The sequence below is a fragment of the Haemorhous mexicanus genome, chromosome 9 (genome assembly GCF_027477595.1).
Source record: "Haemorhous mexicanus isolate bHaeMex1 chromosome 9, bHaeMex1.pri, whole genome shotgun sequence".
In the NCBI taxonomy this organism is placed as follows: domain Eukaryota; kingdom Metazoa; phylum Chordata; class Aves; order Passeriformes; family Fringillidae; genus Haemorhous; species Haemorhous mexicanus.
This window is the reverse complement of record NC_082349.1, coordinates 10,758,134-10,779,151: the sequence shown is the minus strand read 5'-3', so window position 1 is coordinate 10,779,151 and position 21,018 is coordinate 10,758,134. Positions and strand designations below refer to the sequence as shown.

At 41.8% G+C, this 21,018-nt stretch overlaps 1 protein-coding gene across 11 annotated transcripts in view; it reads left to right on the top strand.

Moving 5' to 3' along the window:
• The window catches only part of ST3GAL3 (ST3 beta-galactoside alpha-2,3-sialyltransferase 3), a 187,305-nt gene that overhangs the window by 109,538 nt on the left and 56,749 nt on the right, over positions 1-21,018 (top strand). For all 11 annotated transcript variants that reach the window (XM_059853992.1, XM_059853997.1, XM_059853991.1 and 8 more), the window contains 2 exons: positions 7,218-7,312; positions 19,850-19,913. In XM_059853992.1, coding sequence (XP_059709975.1) covers positions 7,218-7,312; positions 19,850-19,913 — 159 coding nt within the window. The remainder of the gene's footprint in view (positions 1-7,217; positions 7,313-19,849; positions 19,914-21,018) is intronic.

Here is a 21,018-nt window from a genome sequence, read left to right as displayed (position 1 = left end):
GGGAGAAGTATTGGACCTTTCACCTTCCCTCTTCATTGCGTTTTTTGTTTGCACAGAAGGCATTGGAAACCCAGGCAGTAATTGCAGTCTGCTTTTGCTCACCTTCATCATGTTTCTAAATGCCACATAATCTCATCTATTTGGCTCAGTGCTCCCTCAGAGTTCTTGAAGCCCCACCTGGCTTTTTGTAGGAAGAATGAGCTGTAATTCAATCTTGCATCATTGAAAATAACACATGAGAAACAAGCTATGACATTGAAATGATGTTAGAAGACTGGTTTTTAAACTAACAGAACCTTGTGTTGTTGAGAAGTTAGCTTTTCACCCTTGCATAATTGTGTTTTGGTATTAGAGAGTTTTCTGAACAATGACAAATTTTGCGTGTTGTCTTATAAGCTGCTGCATGAGGCAGGTCAGGACAAAGTTTCTGCCTGGTCTGAATTTTACAGTCTTTTGGTTTGTTTGGGTTTTTTTTTTTGGTGGTTTTTTTGTGTGTGTGGGTTTTTTTGTTTTTATTTTTGTTTTGTTTTTTCCAAGAGGAAGCACACCTTTAAACCAAGCTTCTTGTTATTTTTGTGCATGCATATGTGCTTTCTGCCTGCAGTGTTTGGATAATTAGTAGGAAAGTGTGAGGATTTCATCAGAGCAGGCAAACTGATTTCTTTTTGTCTTTAATATTTAGTTTATATGAAAACTTTTCCAGTCCCCATGACTAATTGCATTATGCGGGTAAGCTGCTCAGGACACTTTGTTGGACTTTATGCATGTCAGAACACAGTCAGTGAGCAGGAGGGACTGAGCCAATGTTAAATCATTCTTTGATTTTGTGCCTTGGTGGTGCCATAAGCCCAAGACATTAATGACTGCAGAAAGGTTAAACTTTACGTGTCTTCCTGTTTATCACAAAGGTGCGGGGTACAAACAGAAAGCACTCTTGGCAGGCAGCAGGCTGGAAAATCCATGTGCTGCTTATCTGCAGTGATTGTACTGAAACTTGATTACCATATATGAAGAGAAATACTTAAGAAGTGCAAGGATTCTGAAGGGCAGCTCTTGATTCCCAGCCCAGCTGTAGCTTGACTAGTTGGTCACCTCTGAGCAATGTTAGCCCAGTATGAAAGTGGTTTTAGATGAAATAGACCTGTGCAGAACTTCAAAAGGTCATCTATTTGCATTTCCCTTTAAAAAGTAGGCACAGCTTTGGCTAACTGATGTTTAATAGATATAAACTTGTTAAAAATATTACATCAACTACACCATTTTCTGATTTGATTGTGAGTTCTGTAATCCATGTCCAGACAGTAGATTTCCATGTGTAGTGATCCCAAGCATAAGAAATATTTTTTAATGATTAAGTTTTCATTGCTGCATTTTAGAACCAGTGTTACTACTTCTCTTTACCAGGGATATAGAGATTTTATCTTTCTCTTTTGCAGCAGCCTTGTAATATTTATCATGCACTCTTCCAGTTTTTTCTATACTAAATAAAGTTTTTGTTTTCCTAGCTTTCCTCAGACATCATGTTTTCTAGACCTTAAATGTTTTTCAGAGTCTCCTGTGGCCTTTTTTCAGTGTTCATGTTTTTCACATGAGGCCTAGAATTGGACATGGTCCTTGAGTTGATGCTTTCTGATCTTGAATAAAGTAGAGTATTAAACAGGTTTTACAGCTGTAGTAGTTACATTTTTCATTCACGATAGGATGTTTATCTTTCCTGCAAGAGTGTAATAATGTTCTTTGTATGAACCACAGTGCAGAGGATGGGAGCCTTTTAAGATAGGTCTTGGAGCAGCTGGTCCAGCTCTAAATAGAGCAATGAGAAAATGAGAAAAGGGCTGCATTGATGAGTTTAAACAGCCTACTAGGTGATGGAGAGCAGAGGGCAAGAAGGCTGAAGATGTTCAGAGTGCCTCAAAGGTACAGAGCAATCATTCACAGGGAAGTAGGCAGGGATAACTGCTACATGGTCTGCAGGGTTTGAGTTCAGTTGATTTTTACCTGCCCTTTCCTTTGCTTATGGAATAAAGCCTGTTCAAAGTCATCTTTTTGGAGTGGTGGTGACATTTACTGCAGAGCACTGTTCTGCTGTGCAATTCAGTGGTGTCAGAGTGGGGAGTGGCCGAGTAGCTGAGACCTTTGCAGCTTGAAAGAGACAGCTGCAGACACACGCAAGGGTCTGTAGGCACAGAGGGCAGGGGAGAAGATGGGTGGGGAGCTGTGGTTCACACTCTCTTGTAAAGAGTTAGGTGGTCTCAAATGGCACTTGTAGGGTGCTCTGACCAGCCATTCCTCAGTGCCAAGTTCTCTCTACCATATTATTTTATTTTAGACTTCTGCTGTTTGTTAAGATCAATTTAATTTTTGGCCTGACTTGGCTGTTAAAGACATTCTTCTTGCAGCCATCTTTTTTTTGGGGGGGGGGGGCTTGTTTGCTGGTATAGGAAAAGTAGTAAGTTGGTTGTAGGATGGGGTTAATCCTTATTAATGCAGTTTCTTAAATTTTTCAGCTCCTTGAAGAATCTTTGAGCTGCTTGGATTTTTGACAGAGGATTAATGTCAATAAGAAATGTAAAATCAGGATGTCACAAACCTCCTCATTCCTATGCTATCACACCATGCTGCTCCCCAGAGCAGAGAGGCAAGGGAGACTGCATACCTCTAGGTCTCAGTAAGGAAAAAGGAAAAGGTTAGTTTAGATTCTCTCTCTCCATAAATGCCTGTGTCAGGGCTGATGATTCGGCACTCAAGGGCTTCAGTTTGTATTTAATTAATAACATTGGTAGACTTTGTGCCTTCTGTCTAACCATGGATGCTTTTGATCTTCAGCAAACAGAACATAGAAGTCATGCCAGAGCAAATAAATAATTTATGTGTGGTATAAAAAAGGAGAGAGAAGCTGTTCCTGCCCCTTTACAAATGCAGTGTGCAGGTTCTGCACAGCATTGGGTTCTAGCACTCTTTGGGCTCTTCTCTTTCAGCTTTCGGTTTTCCAGCACTACTGATTCTCCTTAATTAAAGAATAATCAAAAGCCTCCTTTAAGGTTGGCTTAAAGGAGGATGTTTAAAAAAAGGGAATATCTGAAATAGAAGCTCACAGTGGAGCTTAGTGCCTGCCAGTCTGCCTTTCCTTGGTGTTGTGGTTCCTCAGAAATGTGATGCTGTCTTCTCCTCTACTCATTCAGGAACTTGACCTTTTCTTCATCCCTCATCATTAAAGCCAAAGGCACTTAAATCAGTTTATTTCTTTTTCTTTCTCTGAGATGTAGCTTTTTCTCTTCTACACATTTATGTATTAATTGCCTGGAAAGCAGCAGATAAGGAGTAGGGAGCACATTCTGGTCAAGATTCAGTGTCTAAAATTGTCCCATAGCTGCCTTGCATAGTGACTGCAAGATCCTTTGGGAAGTTAGTGCTGCCTATGCTGAGTACTCCTGTGCTCATCAAAGAGGAGTGGCTGTGAAGTGGTCTCAGTATTAGGGCAAAATGGAACGGCTAAAAAACTTGGCTGGGGAGCTTCTAGCAGGCTAGCTCAGCCTTCAGAAATGCTTTGGGGTCACAACTCTTCTTGTCAGGGAGGAAAGAACTGGAAATGTAATGTTTTGTCACATAAGCCAGAGTCCCATAGGCACAAATATATATCACATTTTTGTGTGATTATAGATTGCTGTTTAAGAACAGTTTCTGGCAGAACGTTCGCTTCCTTTTGCTGTGCATGGTGACAAATTGTTAGAGATTTTATTACTGCTTTGTGTGAGGAATTCAAACTTGAGAACTGGGAGTGAATTGTTTTGTACCTCACAATTATCATGTCAAGCATTTAGTCCATTTAGATGTCATTTGTGTTTTAGCAGGGTATGCCATTCAAACTGGAGATTGTAGATGCTTGGCACTTCTCTCTCAAATTACACAGGTCATAAGCGTGTGCCACAAGCAGCCAAATTCCTCAGCTTTTCAGGGTGTCAGGTGCAACGAGATTGCAATATGTCCGTTCTGGAATTTGGGGTGGAGTAGAGAGGAAGTGCTTAAAATTTAGAACTAAAAAATCAAAACTTTCACTTTCTGCACCATTTTCTGAAGGAGCACAAACCTGTTTGGGTCTGGAGCTGTGGTTGCCAGTGAAGCCAACCTGCCTTTAGGCAGCTGTGACAGGCAAAATGCAGCATCCCGTACCCAGCTGCTCAGTACATGCAGAGTTTTAACATCATTCAGAAACATTTTCTTTTTCTGTTTGACAAACTCCCATGCATTCCTTGGAATGTATTTTAGGTGCTCTGCAGAGAGCATTCCCATGGCCTGTTTGAGGCAAATCCCAGTATTTCCTGAAGGGTCCTGGAATACGCCAGCTGCAGTACAGAGCTGAGACAGAACAGCCATGCTCCTGGAGAATCTGGCAGACAACATTTCCCTGTCACTGCTGGACATCAGCTCTGGCTTGCTCTGATTTATTGAGGTGGCAAAGCGCATGAGCTTACAGCATTCATAATTTCTTAATATTTCCCAAACGGAATTACTTTCAAGATTTATGGGAGCAAAATACCTTCTAACTTGTTCCCTTTTTTCCCATATGGATATAAAATTTCCCCAAAACTGTTCTTCCTCCTTCTTGATTGAAGTAAAAGTGAGTTAAAAGTCCATTTCTTTGGCCCTGTATACAGGAGTATTAAATATTACCAAATAATAGTAGCTAGTCTAAGGCTGTTCTGTTCCTTGCTAGAAAAATCCCTAGATTTACTTGTAGCAAATACAAAAAAAAGGCTGATGATCATTTCACCCCTTCTTTGGCATCACTTTGGTGCCCTGGTTGTCACATGCAGAAGCAATCCTATAGAGCATTAGATCAGTCATGCCTTGATCTTCAGCTGATTTTGGGGACTCCCCTGGGGTCCGGGGAGTCTTAGGAGGATCTGACTTCCCTCCTGGTTTTACCAGACACCTTTTGCAAATGGAAATCTATATTAGGGAGAGACATTCCTTACTCCCCATCAGACTACTGTAAATTGTTTTTTCCAGATGTATCACTTGCAAACAGGCCAGTTATTTGCATGTATAAATAACACCAGCTTCTGAGTTAGGGCCAACCTAACAGACTGCACCTTCTTTCTCATGCAGTGCTTTTGAACAGGTGAACTGAGCTGGCAAAGGTTTTATTTGTACTGCACCTCTTGAATCCTCTTGTTTCTTGAGAAGGGAATAAAACCTGCACATGAATGCATTCTCTCAAGCATCCAAGTTTTTCCTGGAGACTGCATGTCACAGCAGCAACCAGAGTAGCTTGGTGACCTTACAAAGCAGCCCCAAGGTGCTGGTGAGCCCCAGGCAATGCTGTCATCCCTCACTGCAGCTGCTGCATGGGGAGAACGGGGACCACTCTGTGGGACCTGGCTTCTGCTGAGAGTTCAGGGGAGGGCTGTAGAGGAAGGGCTGTGAGCATCTATGCTGTAGTCCTTCAGCTTATAAAAGCTCTTGCATTGCATGACCAACCTGTAGATTCCTCCTATTGATGTTGGAATGAGGTGGAGGTGAGTCCCTGGAGACACCCCAGGAATCATAATAATTATATTTTGGTGCACCAAGATGTGTGAGAAAACATTGAACTAATTTGTCAGGTTATTGAAGTTTTTAGGATATTTTCTGAGTGTTGCAGTTAATAGTGTGTTGTTCTTTATTTGTTTTTAAATAGGCCTGTGGGGTGTTTTTACTTAAAAGCTTCAGAAGCTCTAATATACCTAACATACCCCCCCCACCTTTCCCCAGATAGTTATATATTTTGTATTCTCAGCTCTGGAAAAAACATTCCTTTCCTTCTAGAGCAGCCATGTCATCTGTGCATCTTGCTTTTATGGTTATAGATGATCTTATTAAAGATTGTGTGAGTGGATGAGAAGCAGTATGCACAGGTGAATCTGAGTCTTCTTGTTTTGTTAAATTCTCTTGGTCTCTTTCCCCTTTCCAGAGATTTCTGCATTTGTGCTTTACTGGGCATCTATGATAGGACTTCACTTTGATCAGTTTATAATTTAGATTTCACTCCCTTCTTTCCTCACTGTGCTGCTATTTGAAATTGTTGCTCTGTACCTGGCTGTGGCATAGTGTAGATGAGTTTATCCTAAATCAGGCAGTTCAAAGGTTGTCTGACTGCAGTGAGAGTTGCATGCTGAGTACAGAAAGAGCCTGAAGGGAAAGCTAAACCCACGGGTTACACCTGTCCTGCTCCCTTGTGTAGGTTGGCCAAGCTGGATCTATTTCAGGGGCATGTACCTTGCTCTGCAGTGGAGCTGTTTTCTCTGACTCTGAACATGTAGTACATTTCTACTCTTGGTGGGATTGATTTTGATCCAGAGCATCTCTGCTACTGTTTTGGTATGATTGAATGAACAGATTTCTAATGGTATTAACATACTTTCTAGTATACTTGATACGCTCAGAAATGGTCCCATATGGAAGTTAATGTTTCTGTATTTGCTAATTGTTTCCTTTTTCTCTGGCTACTGTAGTAATCATTTGTAGAAGAGACAAACTTTTACTAGCTGCTGTGTTTGTGTGTTGAGGGTATAATTAGGATAATGTATTTCCATAATGACATGGTTAAGAAGGACTAGGTCTCTTTTTTGTAAAGGATTCTGGATAGATTGTAACTGTTTGGTTTGGCAGGAACCTCTCTTGAATCATTTATGTGTTAATGTTAACATAATGAATATGTTAATGAATGCTGAAGAAGGCACTGAATTTCCATTTCCTTTCTCTGTAAACTACAAACTGCTTCATGATCTCCTGAACTGTTTTCTTGCCTGTGTGGTGATAGCTGCTGTGTATGTGCACGAGTGAGGCCAAAGCAGACTCCTCACACCCTCACACAGACAGCACAGAAACTGGCTTGGGCTCACAAAGCTGGAAGTCAAACTGCCTAAACCCTGCTTGCAATTTACAGTTTATTGTGGCTAAATTAATAGCCAACCACTACTGGGGCAGTTTTGAATTGTTGAGTGGAAGTGACTGCTAGGTCCATGACTTGAGTGATTTGAGTGTCCTTGTGGCACAAATTTGGGCAGGTTTGTTTCACTGCAGTCATCTTTGGGTAAAAGTAAAATCTTCCACATTACTCTGTTGCCAGTGACATTGTAGAATCAGCATTTAGGTATGGATTCTGTCGACATTCCTGCAGAAGTTTATCCTTCCTAGTTCAGGAGTTAATTTCTTTCTCATTTTGGTTTTCTCAGGTTCTCAAAGCCGGCACCAATGTTCTTGGACGATTCCTTCAGGAAATGGGCACGTATCAGGGACTTTGTACCCCCCTTTGGAATTAAAGGACAAGGTATGAGAAAACTACAGCTGCTGGAGAAGAAGGTGGTCTGCAGATGCTGGCCCCATTTTCTTTTCTGTTTTGAAAACTCAGGTGGTCCTTTGGGCTCAGTTTATTTCCCCTGTTTGAGAGAATTATTGTATGTGTAGTTCTCAGAAGTGCAGAAGGGTTTTTACAGCTGGACTGTGGACCTTGGAGGCTGGCCTTAGGGAAGATGGTTTAGTACATGTAGAGAGTCAGTGCAACAATGGCAATTTAGACCAATGACCACATTCTAGAAGAAGCATTTTGACATTGGCTGCCAGAAGACCTTGTAGCAGCTTTGCTGACAGCAGCAGAGAGTTCAAACTGATCTGAAGTACCTTTAAGCCATTAATTCTCTAAAGAACAGGAAAGATGCCTTGGGCTTGACCACTGATACAAATCTTCATTTTCTTATCATAGAATTTTATAGTTGGTCTACTTATTTACTTATATATAAGAAAAGCATGTTCAGATGCTTTGATGATAATTTTAATATGCCCTATGCTCCAGCTGGAGCGAGGCAAAAGGGGCTGTGTCTCAGGTGTGCTGTGGGAGAGCAGGAGTGGTGGCTGGTGGATGAGATGGGAGCCAGTAGCCCACCCAGAAGATGACCTGTTTTGGGGTGCCAAGCTCCTACTTGTCCCACATGTGCAATCACAGCCTCTCTGTCCAAGCGGTGGTGGAGCAGAAGGCTTGTGCTCACTGCAGTGATTTACTGCAGACTATCTGAGGTCCTGTGTATTTAATAAGTTTTTGTGGCATTGCATCAACCTGGAATTTTTTTTTCCCACTGACAAACTCAAGATTACAGATAATCCTATAGGAATTTAAATACCTGGTGGAGAAAGAACTGCAGCCACAGAAAGCTTGGCTCTGTGTCTCTCCCTGGAAGCAGGTGTGGTAGTTATGGAACAATCTCTGATCAAATCAAAGGCTCTGCTGACAAATTGCTTTTGGCTTGCATCAGTTCCCTTCTTTGTTTTGTCCATTCCTTGTCCAGTCATTCTTTTGCAGCTCAATAGGAAGCTAATTGCTGTCCTCTAAATCAGCCAGCAGAGTTTGCAGCAAAGAACTAACAGTGGCAGCACAAGTGGGATGCTGCTGTGACCACAGAAGGGCTTGTCCCCTTCTAACCAGCACACAAGGTGTACAAAGCTAGGGCAAGATGCCTGGCCAGTGGGGAGGTGGGATTTGCAGGTTACATGTGATGTCAGCTAGACCTAATAAAAATCTTTCCATTAAACTGAATCCAAATAGAGAAATTCACCAAAAGAGGATGACAGAATGGCTCTGGCAGCCTTCTCTCTGGGTTTGTTGCCAGCTTGTATCACCACTGCAATGTTATGTAAATCTGGTGTTTTATATTGGATTTCCTCAGTTAAAAAGAGAAATGAGAAATTGCCACTATTTCAATGGCTGTGAGCTGAAGCCATGGGACGGAAACCGTTGAATAGGTTATTTTTTTAACACCCTCCTGGGACTGAATTTTGTGCCAAGTTTCAGTCTGGAGCAAGTTCTGTGTGTGGGAGGGTTGAATTATAAATCTGTGTAGCCCTGGCTTTCTAATGGCCATGCTGACAGGCTGTGAGCCCTAGCGATGCGAATGGCGCCCTTTCATGTTACACATCACTTGGAATTCTTGCATCAGTCGTTTCTGGCTGTCCCATGGGATGCATTTGGGCTCAGACAACTGATTGGATGATGGAATCAGCACCTCATTAGGGCTTTCAGTCAGGGCAATCTAATGATATCCAAACAAATGATCCAGGCAGGCAGCGTGGAGCTCAGTCACGTGCTGGTGCAAGGTGAAGACTGTCAGAGCTGGGATGTGCATGGGAAAAGGAGTAGTCAGGGTGGCTGAGGAAGTGTAGAGAGAGGTGGCTGTGGAAACAGACGGGGCAGGAGCTCTGCTCTGTGTGTTAGGCAGCCTCATGACACTGTCAGCTGGGATTTCCGACGTGCACCACACTGGGAAAGGTGGTTGGTGTTTATAGACACCAACTGCAGCTGAGATGGTAATGGGAAGACCTTGTTGAGAACTGTGGTGAATATCACCTGCTGTTCTTAAGTCACTGTGATCTGTTCCAAGTGCAAAATGGCTTTTTGTTTGTTTGGGTCTTTTTGGGTTTTTTTGGGTTTGTTTTTTTTTTTGTGTTTGAAATACAGCTACAGGATGAGTTCATTTTCAGTGATGCTGCATGTTCCAAGGAACTTCTAGAAACTAATCTGTGATAGCTTGAAAATGCTACAGTTACGAAACCAAGGGATTCTTAGTAATTTGGAAGCTAATCCACCATTTCTACTTTTTTTTGTTAAAGCTTCTATTCTTACCTAAGGTTTGCTTTGCTTTGTCTCTGAAAAAAAGCTGAATTAAGTCCTTTTTTATCCATCACTTTGTGTTTACTGGTCCAAGAAAGGACAGTTCCAAGATTGCTAGAATGAGTCTTGCAATATTTAGGGGAAAGCAGCTTTTGAGCAGTATTGTCTGCTGGGCTGCACAAATTTGGAATAACACGTCTCTATAAATTACATGTAAAATGGCTCAGAAATTTTCAGGGCAGGACTACTGCTCTTTAGATGTTATCATATCAAAGAGAAGGCAGTATGCTGATCATTTTGACACAGTCCATCAGAGATTTTCATTTTCTTTGATGAGAATCTGATTGTAAAGACAGCTCTCCTATCTCCAGATGCTTAAAAGTACTCAGTACAACATAGAAAGTTTAACAGTGCTTCTTTGTGAAAGATTTCTCGCTCCTTCACTCCAGTGGTTATTTTCTGATTTGGCCATCAGCCCAGGCAAGGAGGTTTTATGGACAGAGTGCTCCATTCTTGGCAAGAGCATTTGTGCGTAGAAGCCCTCAAGGTGAATATGGTCCTGAATATGAAAGTTTTTACACTTTCCCTGAATGCTGCTGGTTGTGAAATGGACTGTTGCAGTAGGAATACTGCACATCCTGTGTCAGATGGGAAACTGCTGCTATTGTCAGTTAACAGCCTTAGTGATTACTTGCACTCTATGAAAGAGGCACAGAACAAGCAGGTGGAAACCCTGCTGCTTCTGAGATGAGGTGTGTGGTATGAAGTCTTGAGAAAACTCTCTTTGAGCAGTAGTTCTGAGAGTCCTCAACTAGTTATTAGAAATAGATGAAGAGGGACTTAAGAGCAGCTGTTGTACCTTTTCTTAACCTGTCTTAAATGGGTAGAGTTTTAATATATGTTGTAGTTGTTGACTCTGTTCACCAAAGATCTGGACCAAGGATTAGTCCTAATTACTTGATCACAATGCCCAGGAACCTGGGAAAAAAGCAGAGGTGAGAGCTGTCAGGAATGTTGGAGCTGATCCAGCAGGTTGAAGATGTTGTTGCATTCATCATAGGTGTCTGTAGCCCTTGTGGAAACTCTGGTTTCCTCTGTGTGCAGGGAATAGGGGAAATAATAGGTATGAAGAGGTGTGATTATGTTTTGACACTTAAATGGTCACTACCAGTACCTAGTTTGGCTATTCATGTAACAATGGCTCTAGGTTTTGCCCAGTGACTTCTGTAGCTGGCTGTGAAGCTATGAGATTATATTTCAGAATCTGGATCAAGATTTTTAAATGAGGAATGGCCGTGTTGACAAACAGGCCAGTGTCATGTTTGACTGCACTTACTTTGAGAAACTGAGATTGTCTGCCACATCAAACCTCTTGTCCCCTACTGTGGGATTTGACAGAGTCTGGAAACGGGATGGGCCACCCTAAGTGCTTGGAAACGATGACTCCATCTCTATTAATAAATAAAGTGGTTGTCCTGTGGTCGTGAACGCTGTTGAGCTCATTGTTCAAACAGATTAACTCCCTGCCCCCCACAAAAATAGAGTGGCTATGTCCAGGCTTCCTATCAAGAAAGGTCACTGGCCTGTATTAGCCTGTGAATGCGTGAGAATTGTAGAGGAGGATGTTTGTTGGCCCTGGTGAACACATCTGGGACTGTGCTAACACTTTATTAGCATGGACTCGAGCAGGACTGTGCGGGCCCATGCCCTGCTGCCAGTTTGTTTGCTGGTGTGTTCATAGCCAAAGTGAGGAACGTGATGAAATTGGTCAACTCTCACAGTTGTCAAGAAGATCAAACTGTAACAAGATGTTGGAACTCTGAAAGCTTCAAATGTCAAGGGTTCCTGTGGGGGACAGCTCCAGCCGCCGAGCACCCTCCTGTGTCCCAGGCTATTGTTTTGGCATTAACTTGGATGTTGGAGTGCCTCCCATGTTTCACCATTTGCAAGGGTATAATTTACTTGTAGGAATTCTTTCCCAGCACCCACCAAGTCTGTTGTTGCAACTTTTTGCAGTGAAGAGCAGGGAGACTGCAGCAATCTTGGGCTCTTGAACGAGTCACATGGAGGTTTTTTTTAAATCTAAACTGAAATTTCTTCTTTTGGATTTGCACCTTTTTCTAGCAGTGCTTCTATCAGTGTAATTATGGAGGTATGAATATGCCCATGCTGTCCATGTAGTTGCAGAGATTCTCTAGCATGTGTACTGCTCTCAGGGTTAAATTTGTCAATGAAGAAGCAATGGAAAAATTGTTTATAGTGTTAGTAAGATTATTAATCCCAGAGGGCCTCCTCCCCAAATTTACCTCTGTAGCTAAAGCAAAAGGAAAGAGTTATTTGGAGAAGGGCAACAAACAAGACTGGAGAAATACCTGACTATTAATAGAATTTCTCAGTACATGTGGTTTGAAGAATATAAAAGGCTTTCAGAAGAAGGAGTAGCTAGTATCTGGCAATCTCTCTGTGTAATGAGGACGGGAGAGTTGCTGCAGTTTTTTGGTTTTTTAATTTAAGTGAAAACATATGGCTCAGCATACACTAAAAAACTAAACAGACGTGATCAGTGTAATATCTCTTCCATGCATTTAGTCAGTAATTGTGTCACTGCTTAGCAGTAATTATAGGTCTTCACTTCTACCCTTGTTCCTGCTCAGTTGTTTTGAGCAGAGAGGCTCCTTCGTTGGCCCTGAATCAGTTTGGTTTTGAAGATGATAGTTATTTCTTAGGGAGTGATTCTGTTGTCACCATCTCAGAATTTCCCTCCCATCAAGACACTAGGAAGCAATTTCTTCCCCACGATGATAAGAGAATATTAAGAACATGTTTGAAATGTTACAGTTTTATCAAATGTAATACGAACTACTGGCCAGGAGACTTCGTATTTTCACTTGATACTGGAGGGATGTCTGGAACTGGTGATACATTCAGTGACAAAGGAATTAAGTCTTTGTCCAGACCACCAATGCTAATGGATGTATTGTGCAATGATTAACTGTTCTTGTACTTGGTTTTATTTGGATGTTTTCTTTTGTGTCAGTGCTCCTGGGAAAAGCCATGGTTCAGTGCTGCTCAGCAGTTGTTCAGTAGTCTCATGGGGCAGAGGTCATTCATCTCCAATGAAAATGTTGAGTTTTCAGGCCTGCAAAAGTTGGCATATCACAATGTTATTGGGAGAAAATCTCCTCTCTTTTCGTGCATGCTCCTCCTTCATAGCTTTTTCTTTTCCATTGGATTTCTTGGCATGAGCAATACTTAATCTCTGAGAAAACATATGCAGTTGGACATGACAATTTACAGCTGATTCAAGAAAAAAAAAAGCATTAGAAAAGTAGGTCTTTTCTTACCTAATCTTGTCGCTCTTTGTAGAGACTGGAGTACCACATGCAGTCATCTTCCCTGCATTTGATTAGGTCTGAATAAGGCATTTTATGCTTTAATTCTCCAACTTTATCCTCATTTTGTTAGTTGTACTCTGTTGTACAGATGATTTTTCTACTCTAAGCATTATTTTGTTCTTCATGTCTTATTCCTCTAACAAAAAAGCAGAAGCACAAGCACGTATAGCTATTAGTTCTGTTCAGAGTTGGTATTAAGAAGATTGTTGTTTCTTCCTGAATCAGAGGCACACTTCTGAACTAGATTCCAGTAGAATTTTGCATTTGACCAAAATTGGTAATAGTTGCCATTATCACGTGGGAATATAGATATAAAAATGTTGATGTTCCCCCAGGGAATTTAGCAGATTTTATAGCCTAAAGAAAAGAGTGATTTGAAGGGGAAAAAAAGTTGAAAGTTTCAGAAGAGGTAGAGGGTTGACTTTTCATTACTGAATAGAACTTCTAAGGGGAAGTTATGTTGTGAATTTTGAAATTAAATCCCTTCTCATTCTTGAGCTCTCATGATGGAAGTACAACAGTGCAGTCCCTTATTTCAATCAAAACTGATGCTTTCCTGTTGAGCGTGCCTAAAAAATAGTCCAGCTCCCAAGTCATTGAGAAGGGAGATGCAAACCTTTCTAAGGTTTCAGTTTATTGGATGACTCCATATTGGAGTTCTTCACAGAAGTCTTGAATTGCAATGGAAACTCGGATATGATGTTATTCCTCTTTTCTATCTCCTGAAGAGAAGAGCAGATACTCTCTGGGTGTTGTGTTTTGAAGTGCCATTTATTAATGTTTCTACAAGGGTCAGAAGAATTAGGAATCACTGTAGTAGTTACTGAGTTTTTTGGCCTTGAAGATATTGCCTGGCCACCTGTGAAGGGTTATCAAAAATGTAGAACCCTCTATAACAACTGTGTTTATTTTCCTGCTTGTCTTTAACCAGCACACTGTGAATCTTTCAAGGACTGTTTTTATTTGGCGTGAATTTGCCTCTTTCTATGGACTTTATTACTTCCTGTGCATTGAACTTGAGTTTAGATCAAAATTGTTAATGCATGGTTATTGCAAAATGTTGCCCATTTTTTTTCATAATTGTTTTTTAAATTAATGTTCCAACTTTCCAAGCCCTGGGATTATGTTGGGAACTAAGCTTGTATTCTGAGAAAACAAACTCTTGGTTGTGAAGAAAAGCTTGGAAAAAAAAATCCCCGAAGGCTCCAAAATGACAATGTAAATGAAGAGTCTAAATGTTATGTATTTTATTTATATCTTGTTATAAAAATGGGCCTTAAGGGCTTTTATGGAGCTTACTTTTAATGCGTGCCAGGTTCTTCTGAAATTGCTAGGGAGGATACCATGCACATTCAGTCTTTTTTTTTTCTTTTGCTTTGTGTCTAGGCAACAGTATATGCCTCTTGTCTTAATGCCATTAAAAACCATCAATGGAGATCTATGAGGTGTGGCAGTTTTAAGTCCTGTTGTTACTAAAGTGTGTCTCCAGCAAACCACCTAAATCTGGTACAGCTAGTGACCTCAAGAAACCACTCTCATGTATTTATACATGAGTTTTGATCTGGGGACAGATTCCTCAGTTTGTAGGTAGCTGTTTTTGAGAGCCAGTTTGCGTTTGCAATGCACTGTTAAATGCTGGAATTCTTCATAGCTGCTTTTTTCTGCATTGACCTCCTAAAGTCAGCTGATCAATAATAAAAAGAAGTAGTGCAGGGAGTTTCAGACACATTGTGATACCTGTTGTAACCACTGGATTCCCAGCTTCACAAAGGTATGAATTATGTTGACTGTCTACAGTTGGAGATGGTGTTTCTGGAAGAGAGAATAGAACATGGTGAGACTTGGGTCCATGGCCTAGTGCTGGGCACCAAGGTGGAAAATCACAGCACGAGTCAGATTGGCAGGGACCACACTGGGTAATCTGGTCCAACCTGCTCAAGCAGGGTCATCTCAAATCACATTGCACAGGATTGTGTCCAGATGGCTCTGGGATACCCCCAATGAGGGAACTCCCACATCCCCTCTGGACAGCCTGTCCCAGTGCTCAGCCACCTGCACAGTGAAGTTCTTCCTTTTATTCAGGTCAAACTTCCTGGGAATCAGTTTCTGCCTGTTTTCTCTTGTACCATTGCTTGGCACCACTGAGCAGAGCCTGGTCCATCCTCTGACACCTCCCTTCAGGTAGTGACAGATATTGATTAGGTCCCTTCTCAGTCTTCTCTTTTCACCTCTGAGCAGGCCCAACTCCCTCAGTATTTCCTCATAAGAGAGATGCACCAGTCCCTTCATCATCTTTGTTGCCCTCAACTGGACTCGGTCCAGGAGCTCCATATTTTCTGTCCTGAGGAGCCCAGGACTGGACACAGCACTTCAGATGCCACCTCACTAGGGTTAAGTAGAGTGGAAGAATCACCTCCCTTGACCTGCTGTAAAGATTATTCCTCAAAAGATATGAAAACTTTTCTGGTAAAGGTCATTCCTCAGCTCCCATTTGGAGCAAGACCTTAAGGTAAAAAAAAATGCTGAAGGAAGAATTTTATACAGAGCTGAACTTTTGGGTGGTGTATTGAAAAAAAAGTGTATGTACTGGCTTGTGCTAAGAATTTGTTTGTAAATACTGTGATTTGTTTAATCCATAGCATTGGTAGTGTTTAGCTTACTCTCCCCACAAGGCTGACACACACGTGGCACTCTGTTACCGTGGGACAGGGACCCATGTGCAGCCTCCTGGCAGACTTCACAGGATGTCAGTCAACCTCACTCCAGTCAGTCTATTCCCAAAAGCTGGGGCTGATGCCCAGGACCTGCACAAGGGCTGGCTGGAGAGGTGGCAGCTGGGTGACCACCAGAGGAGATGGGCACTGGCCGTGGCTCCCAGGGCAGACACAGAGCACTGCAGCACTGTGCTGTCCCCTGACCCTGAGGCAGGGCATTCACACACTTACTGCTGCCAGCAGGGGCATGCAGGGGTGCTGGGTTTTGAGGAAGGTGGCTGGTATAACACAACTTGAAACATTACAGCCTCTTCTCTTGGCCACTTGAGAGTGCACAAACATCCCAGTTTGCCTGCTTTCAGGCAGGCAGAAGGTAGACCCTGTGAGATGCCTGCAGTAAGCCCTGTGGACTGGTAAGGCCTCCCATCTTTTTTTTGGTGATACAAGCAAGAAGTTTCTGCATTAGAAACAACAATTTTAAGTGTTGTTGACATTTACGGTGAAGGTTTCCTCTATTCCTTCACATAAATAACAGAGAAAAAGGCTAGAATTGAGACTTGGGCTGATTCTCACTGTGTGGTCACTGTCTGCCTAATTTCTAACTATTTAGTTTTTCCAAATGTCTGAAAATTTTAGGGTCAACCTGAAGTCAATATGTACTTGTTTTCAGACGAATCATTCAGTACCAAGCTGGCTTTTGAATCTTCTGATGTTGTAAGGCAAAGTTGATAGAATATGTCAAGATAACTCAGGATTCTTAGATAAATGTAGTTGACTCCTCCTATAGATGGGAGAAAAATGTGCAGAGGCTTCTTGCTTTGTTTTTATAGTGAGAGTGCATGCATAGTGGTTGATGGATGAATGGGTTAAATAATCTCCCACTCTCCCCAGTGATCTAAATTCTCCATGACAAAAAAAATATATATAATAGGCTATGGCTGCAGAAAACTGCAGTAGATTGCTTGCCCTGCTGATGTGTTCATGTAGACAACTTAGCCTTTCTTTTGTCCTTGCAAAATTTCTTTCAGTCCTTGACTTGCAGGCAGTGGCTGTGCACAAATCCTGTTACTTGAAGCAGGAAGGAATTTTAATTTGTAGTATTTGTTACATATACTTGCACCCATTATTTTCACTCAGTACCTGGGTGTCTAAGGCAGACTGTGCTCACCACCCCTTCAGTTTCTTACCCTGGAGAGAGCATGTCTCATCAATTGACTTTACATAATGCACCTGCTTTCCTGGTGCCCAGTTCTCTTTAGTCACAGTCTGGAAGTGAGCCCTGATATCAGATACCTGCAATAGTCTTTGCAGGGGGTGATTGTAAGTGATCCTCCACCTTGCCCCAGCTATATTAAAAGATCCTGCCAGTGGTTCCTTATTGTTCCCAACGGCTTTGTGGTCTTGTGCAAGGTTGCAGGTCAGCCACAGCAGCATCTGGTGATCCTCCAAACCTTTCCCCAGGAAAATACAGAAAATACAGTAACTCCTTCTGGAGGAGGTCTTGTCTTTCCATCCTTGTGCCAGCATCAAGGTTCAAGTGCAAGTGCCCACCTGCAACAGTGCAGTAGAGTTCCAGCTCAACCAGAAAGCTCTAGTGCCTGTCCCCTGCCCCAGCCATTAGCTTTTCCTGGCTTGTAGCTCCTGGTCCTGGCTTCCAAAAAGAGGGCTAGACCAGATGAACTTAGTGCCACCTTCATTCCTGATGTGGGTGAACACTTGACAGTAAAGTACTTTGTCTTTTATTGAACTTCATTCAGCAATTTTGAATAGTAACACTGAGATTTGTGCAACTTCCAAAACTTTTGGATGCCATGTATTGTTGGACTGTGGAGTCTGCTGAAGAGTTATTTGTCCCTTCATAATCTGTACTGATTACTCAATATTGCTGTTTGCTTTGTTTTTGTTTGGGAAGCACCTCCATTCCAAATGCTGCCACATCCACTCTTAAAGTAGTTTTATTTCATTCCTGAGCATTCACTGAGAAGGCATTGCTAATTATCTTGCAAGATGAGTAAACCAGAATCTTTTGAGTGCATCACTCAACTGTATTCTTTTAATGTTTTTTTCTAAAATAGTCCATGGGATGGTCTCCAAGTAGTGCAGGGTGTAACTTGTGGGTGGTAGAGCAAACCTGGCATAACAAAAGCTTGGTAGATGGGAGGTTGCAGCCCTTGACATGCAATCCTTTGATGTCTTCTCTGAGAATGTGGGAAAACAACGTCAGTAAAGTATGCTGTCCAGCAAAAGCCAAGGTGTGAAGCAGGCCAAGGAGAGGACTGTGGCATGATGCCATTAGAGGTCACAGCAACCTACTGCTTTTAGGGCAGATTTAAGGGAATAGCATTCCTGTTGAAGGGGAAGCCTGCTGCCTATGCATCAGAAGAAATTCTTGAGATGAAGGAAAACTAAACACCACTATTTTGTTATCAAAGTTGCTTTTACCCTTATGAAATGCCTCGTCCCTTGCTCCACTCCACACTACGATCTGAAGGTAATCACACTCCCCAGCTTGTAATGGTTGGCAGGTGCTCTCAGTGCTGCCATATCAAAAACTTCCTCAAATCTCAAAGTAATTGTCAGAGTTTTCTGTTTCTCACCTTCGTGTGTCTGGCCTGCTTGTTGTCAGGTACAAAGCTCTTTGGCACATGGGCTGCCTTGAGCTCCTGTGTTTATCCCACACATTTGTCCTGTTGCTGCTGAGGAAGGACACAGAGGAGAAGAACAGAATCTCCCCTAAGTGTGCTGATTGCAGTAATTAGTCTGTCAGGAAAGCTGTGTAAGTTTGAGGTGAAAAATCACTCGATAAATTTCTTAATGTTTCTGTACCGTTTTTAATCTTTCGTAAAGAAATGAGACTTATTTGTTCATTTTGACGGGTGTTTCCTAAGAACTCTTGAATTAGTTGACTGATATATTTAAGAATTTTAGAGTTATTTGCAATCTCCCAGGCAAAGATGGAAGGGGACTAATTGTTCACAATCTTTTCCACTATAAATGAAGCTCAGAGAAGCCATATTCAAAATTGCAAAGGGAAGTGATTGAATGTCCATATGGATCAAGGAGGATTCTGAGCTCATGGAATAGAAATCATTGCAAGTTACCAGATACAAAGAAGCTATGTCTGACATATGAAATCCCTGATTTGAAAACAGTTAAATAGCAGTAGAGAATTTCAGGGAAGTATATCTGTTTTCTTTGGTTTTGTTCTCCTCTTAGGCATCTGCTTAAGACCACAGTTAGAGTCAGGATTTGGAGGCAGATGGACTTTTTGTCAAACCCAGTACAGAGATTCTGAAGTTACTGGTACTTTTGTAATTACAACCTAGCCAGAGCCTTACTGCTTGGCCCTGGTTGGGTCATGGTAAAGGAGTTTGGATCTCTCTGGGGAGAGAGGTGGAAAAATTAGGGACAAATGACAAAATCTAGAGGGAAGCAGACTCCAAAGTTTCCATAGCCAATAGAATTATTTATATGTAATCATTGTGCTTCTGCAACTAAATTCATTTAATTTGTGTGTGCCTATGCTTGCATAACTTACATCCCCTGGTTGCTGCAGCATTCACGGGGTATCAGTGAGGCTGCAGTTCCATGGGAATTTCTTTATGCAGTTATGGTGCTTTAATTGAAGAAAGACAGACAGAGGAACCTAAACTGAAAGTAACCCACAGAATAAAAAGCATCAGTTTTAGCCTGGTTCTGTTCCTGCATCCAGTTCCCCACTCAGCCACATAGAAGCTTTTCTGAAGGCAAGCAGTGACAGTGATGCTGGCCTTTTCATGTCTGAAGTGTTTGTGAGACTCATCTCAGGGCAGGGGATATGAAATCACTGCTATAAAATGTACGGTGCTTGTTCCCTGTGACACTCTCCGTGCAAGGCAATTACACACTGCATCAGAATTTGGCACATAACATGTCTTTGCAGGCTGTGTGTGAAGGTCATTGTCCAGAGAAAATAGGAATATTCAACTTCGTGTTCCTTCCTAATGAGAGCCTTTCAGTTGCTTCAAGTTATTGCTTCAGATGCTTTACTCCACATTGTTTCTCATTTCCGTTAGAAGTCAGAACTTGTTCCTAATGTCTTCTTCCTTTCTCCCCAGATAATCTGATCAAAGCCATCCTGTCAGCAACCAAAGATTATCGTCTAACTCCAGCTCTTGACAGGTAAGATGAGACCTTCAGAACCGAAGAAATTATTCTTTTCCATATGTCCTAAATAAATTTTGTTAGATGTTTTTTGCCAGAAATTATTGCCAATACATTTGGATGTGGATGAGTAAGTCAGGAGCTGAAAACTAAGTTCTCTTTAGAGTAAATCTGTAGACTCTGGAGACCTCTGTCAAGTCAAACATAAATAGAAAAAATCATTTCGTTTTTGAGTATTTCCTAGTCGTTTGTTTCATATGGTGTTCCAAGACATCCTTTTGCCCCGTTTTCAAATAGGTAAATAGCAGGTTTTCAATAAACACTTTGCTCTTTTCCAGCCTTTCTGACAAAGCAACAGAATCACAAGAAACTTTAGAAGGAAAGAAAGGACTGGCTTATTTCAACAATGTTTTTCATTAATACCTCACGCTCAAAGTAGGAATGTTTGGTTGTGTTGGCCAAGCCTGTGCTAGGATGAACAGGATAGCAGTCTCCTGGGTCCTGTGATATTTGAATTGATGCCTTTAGAAGGAGCTCCTTTGATTCTTCAGTTCTGTTGTAGAGGCTGTTTCTGAAACTCACTGGCACTCTGACAATAATCTTCCCAGTAACAGTTCTTTAGTCCTTCCTGTCCTTGCTTTTCTGTCATTCCTTCCATTTTTCCTGCAGGTTTAATTTAGTACCACCTCCCAGATTAGGGGTAGTTTTTTTCAGAAGCTGTCAGAGGTTTTTATTCTGGGACTTGAGCTCTTTTCAAAGTCCTGGTAATACATCTTTCCAGTGGTACTTGACCCAGGCTGACAACACAGTTCCTGCTTTCTAAACACATGGGTTTTATTTCCTGGCCCAGCTCCCCTTCTGCCCACTTTTGGTGACAAAGTTCATAAGCTTAACCAGCCTTTGTGTAGGTCTCTGCATCCCTCATGCTGATTGTAGAGCTTGCCTGCTGTAGTTGGGTGTTACTCTCTGTGTGAAAGCTTATTCTTAGTCTTGCACAGTCTATGTGTTAATTTAGGTTTCTTTGAAGTTTGCCTTGCCTCACAGCAGTGCCAGAGAGGGTTCGCCTTCAGATTTTGGATTAATTTGAGAAATTATGTCTAGAAGGTAAAACCATTTTACAAAT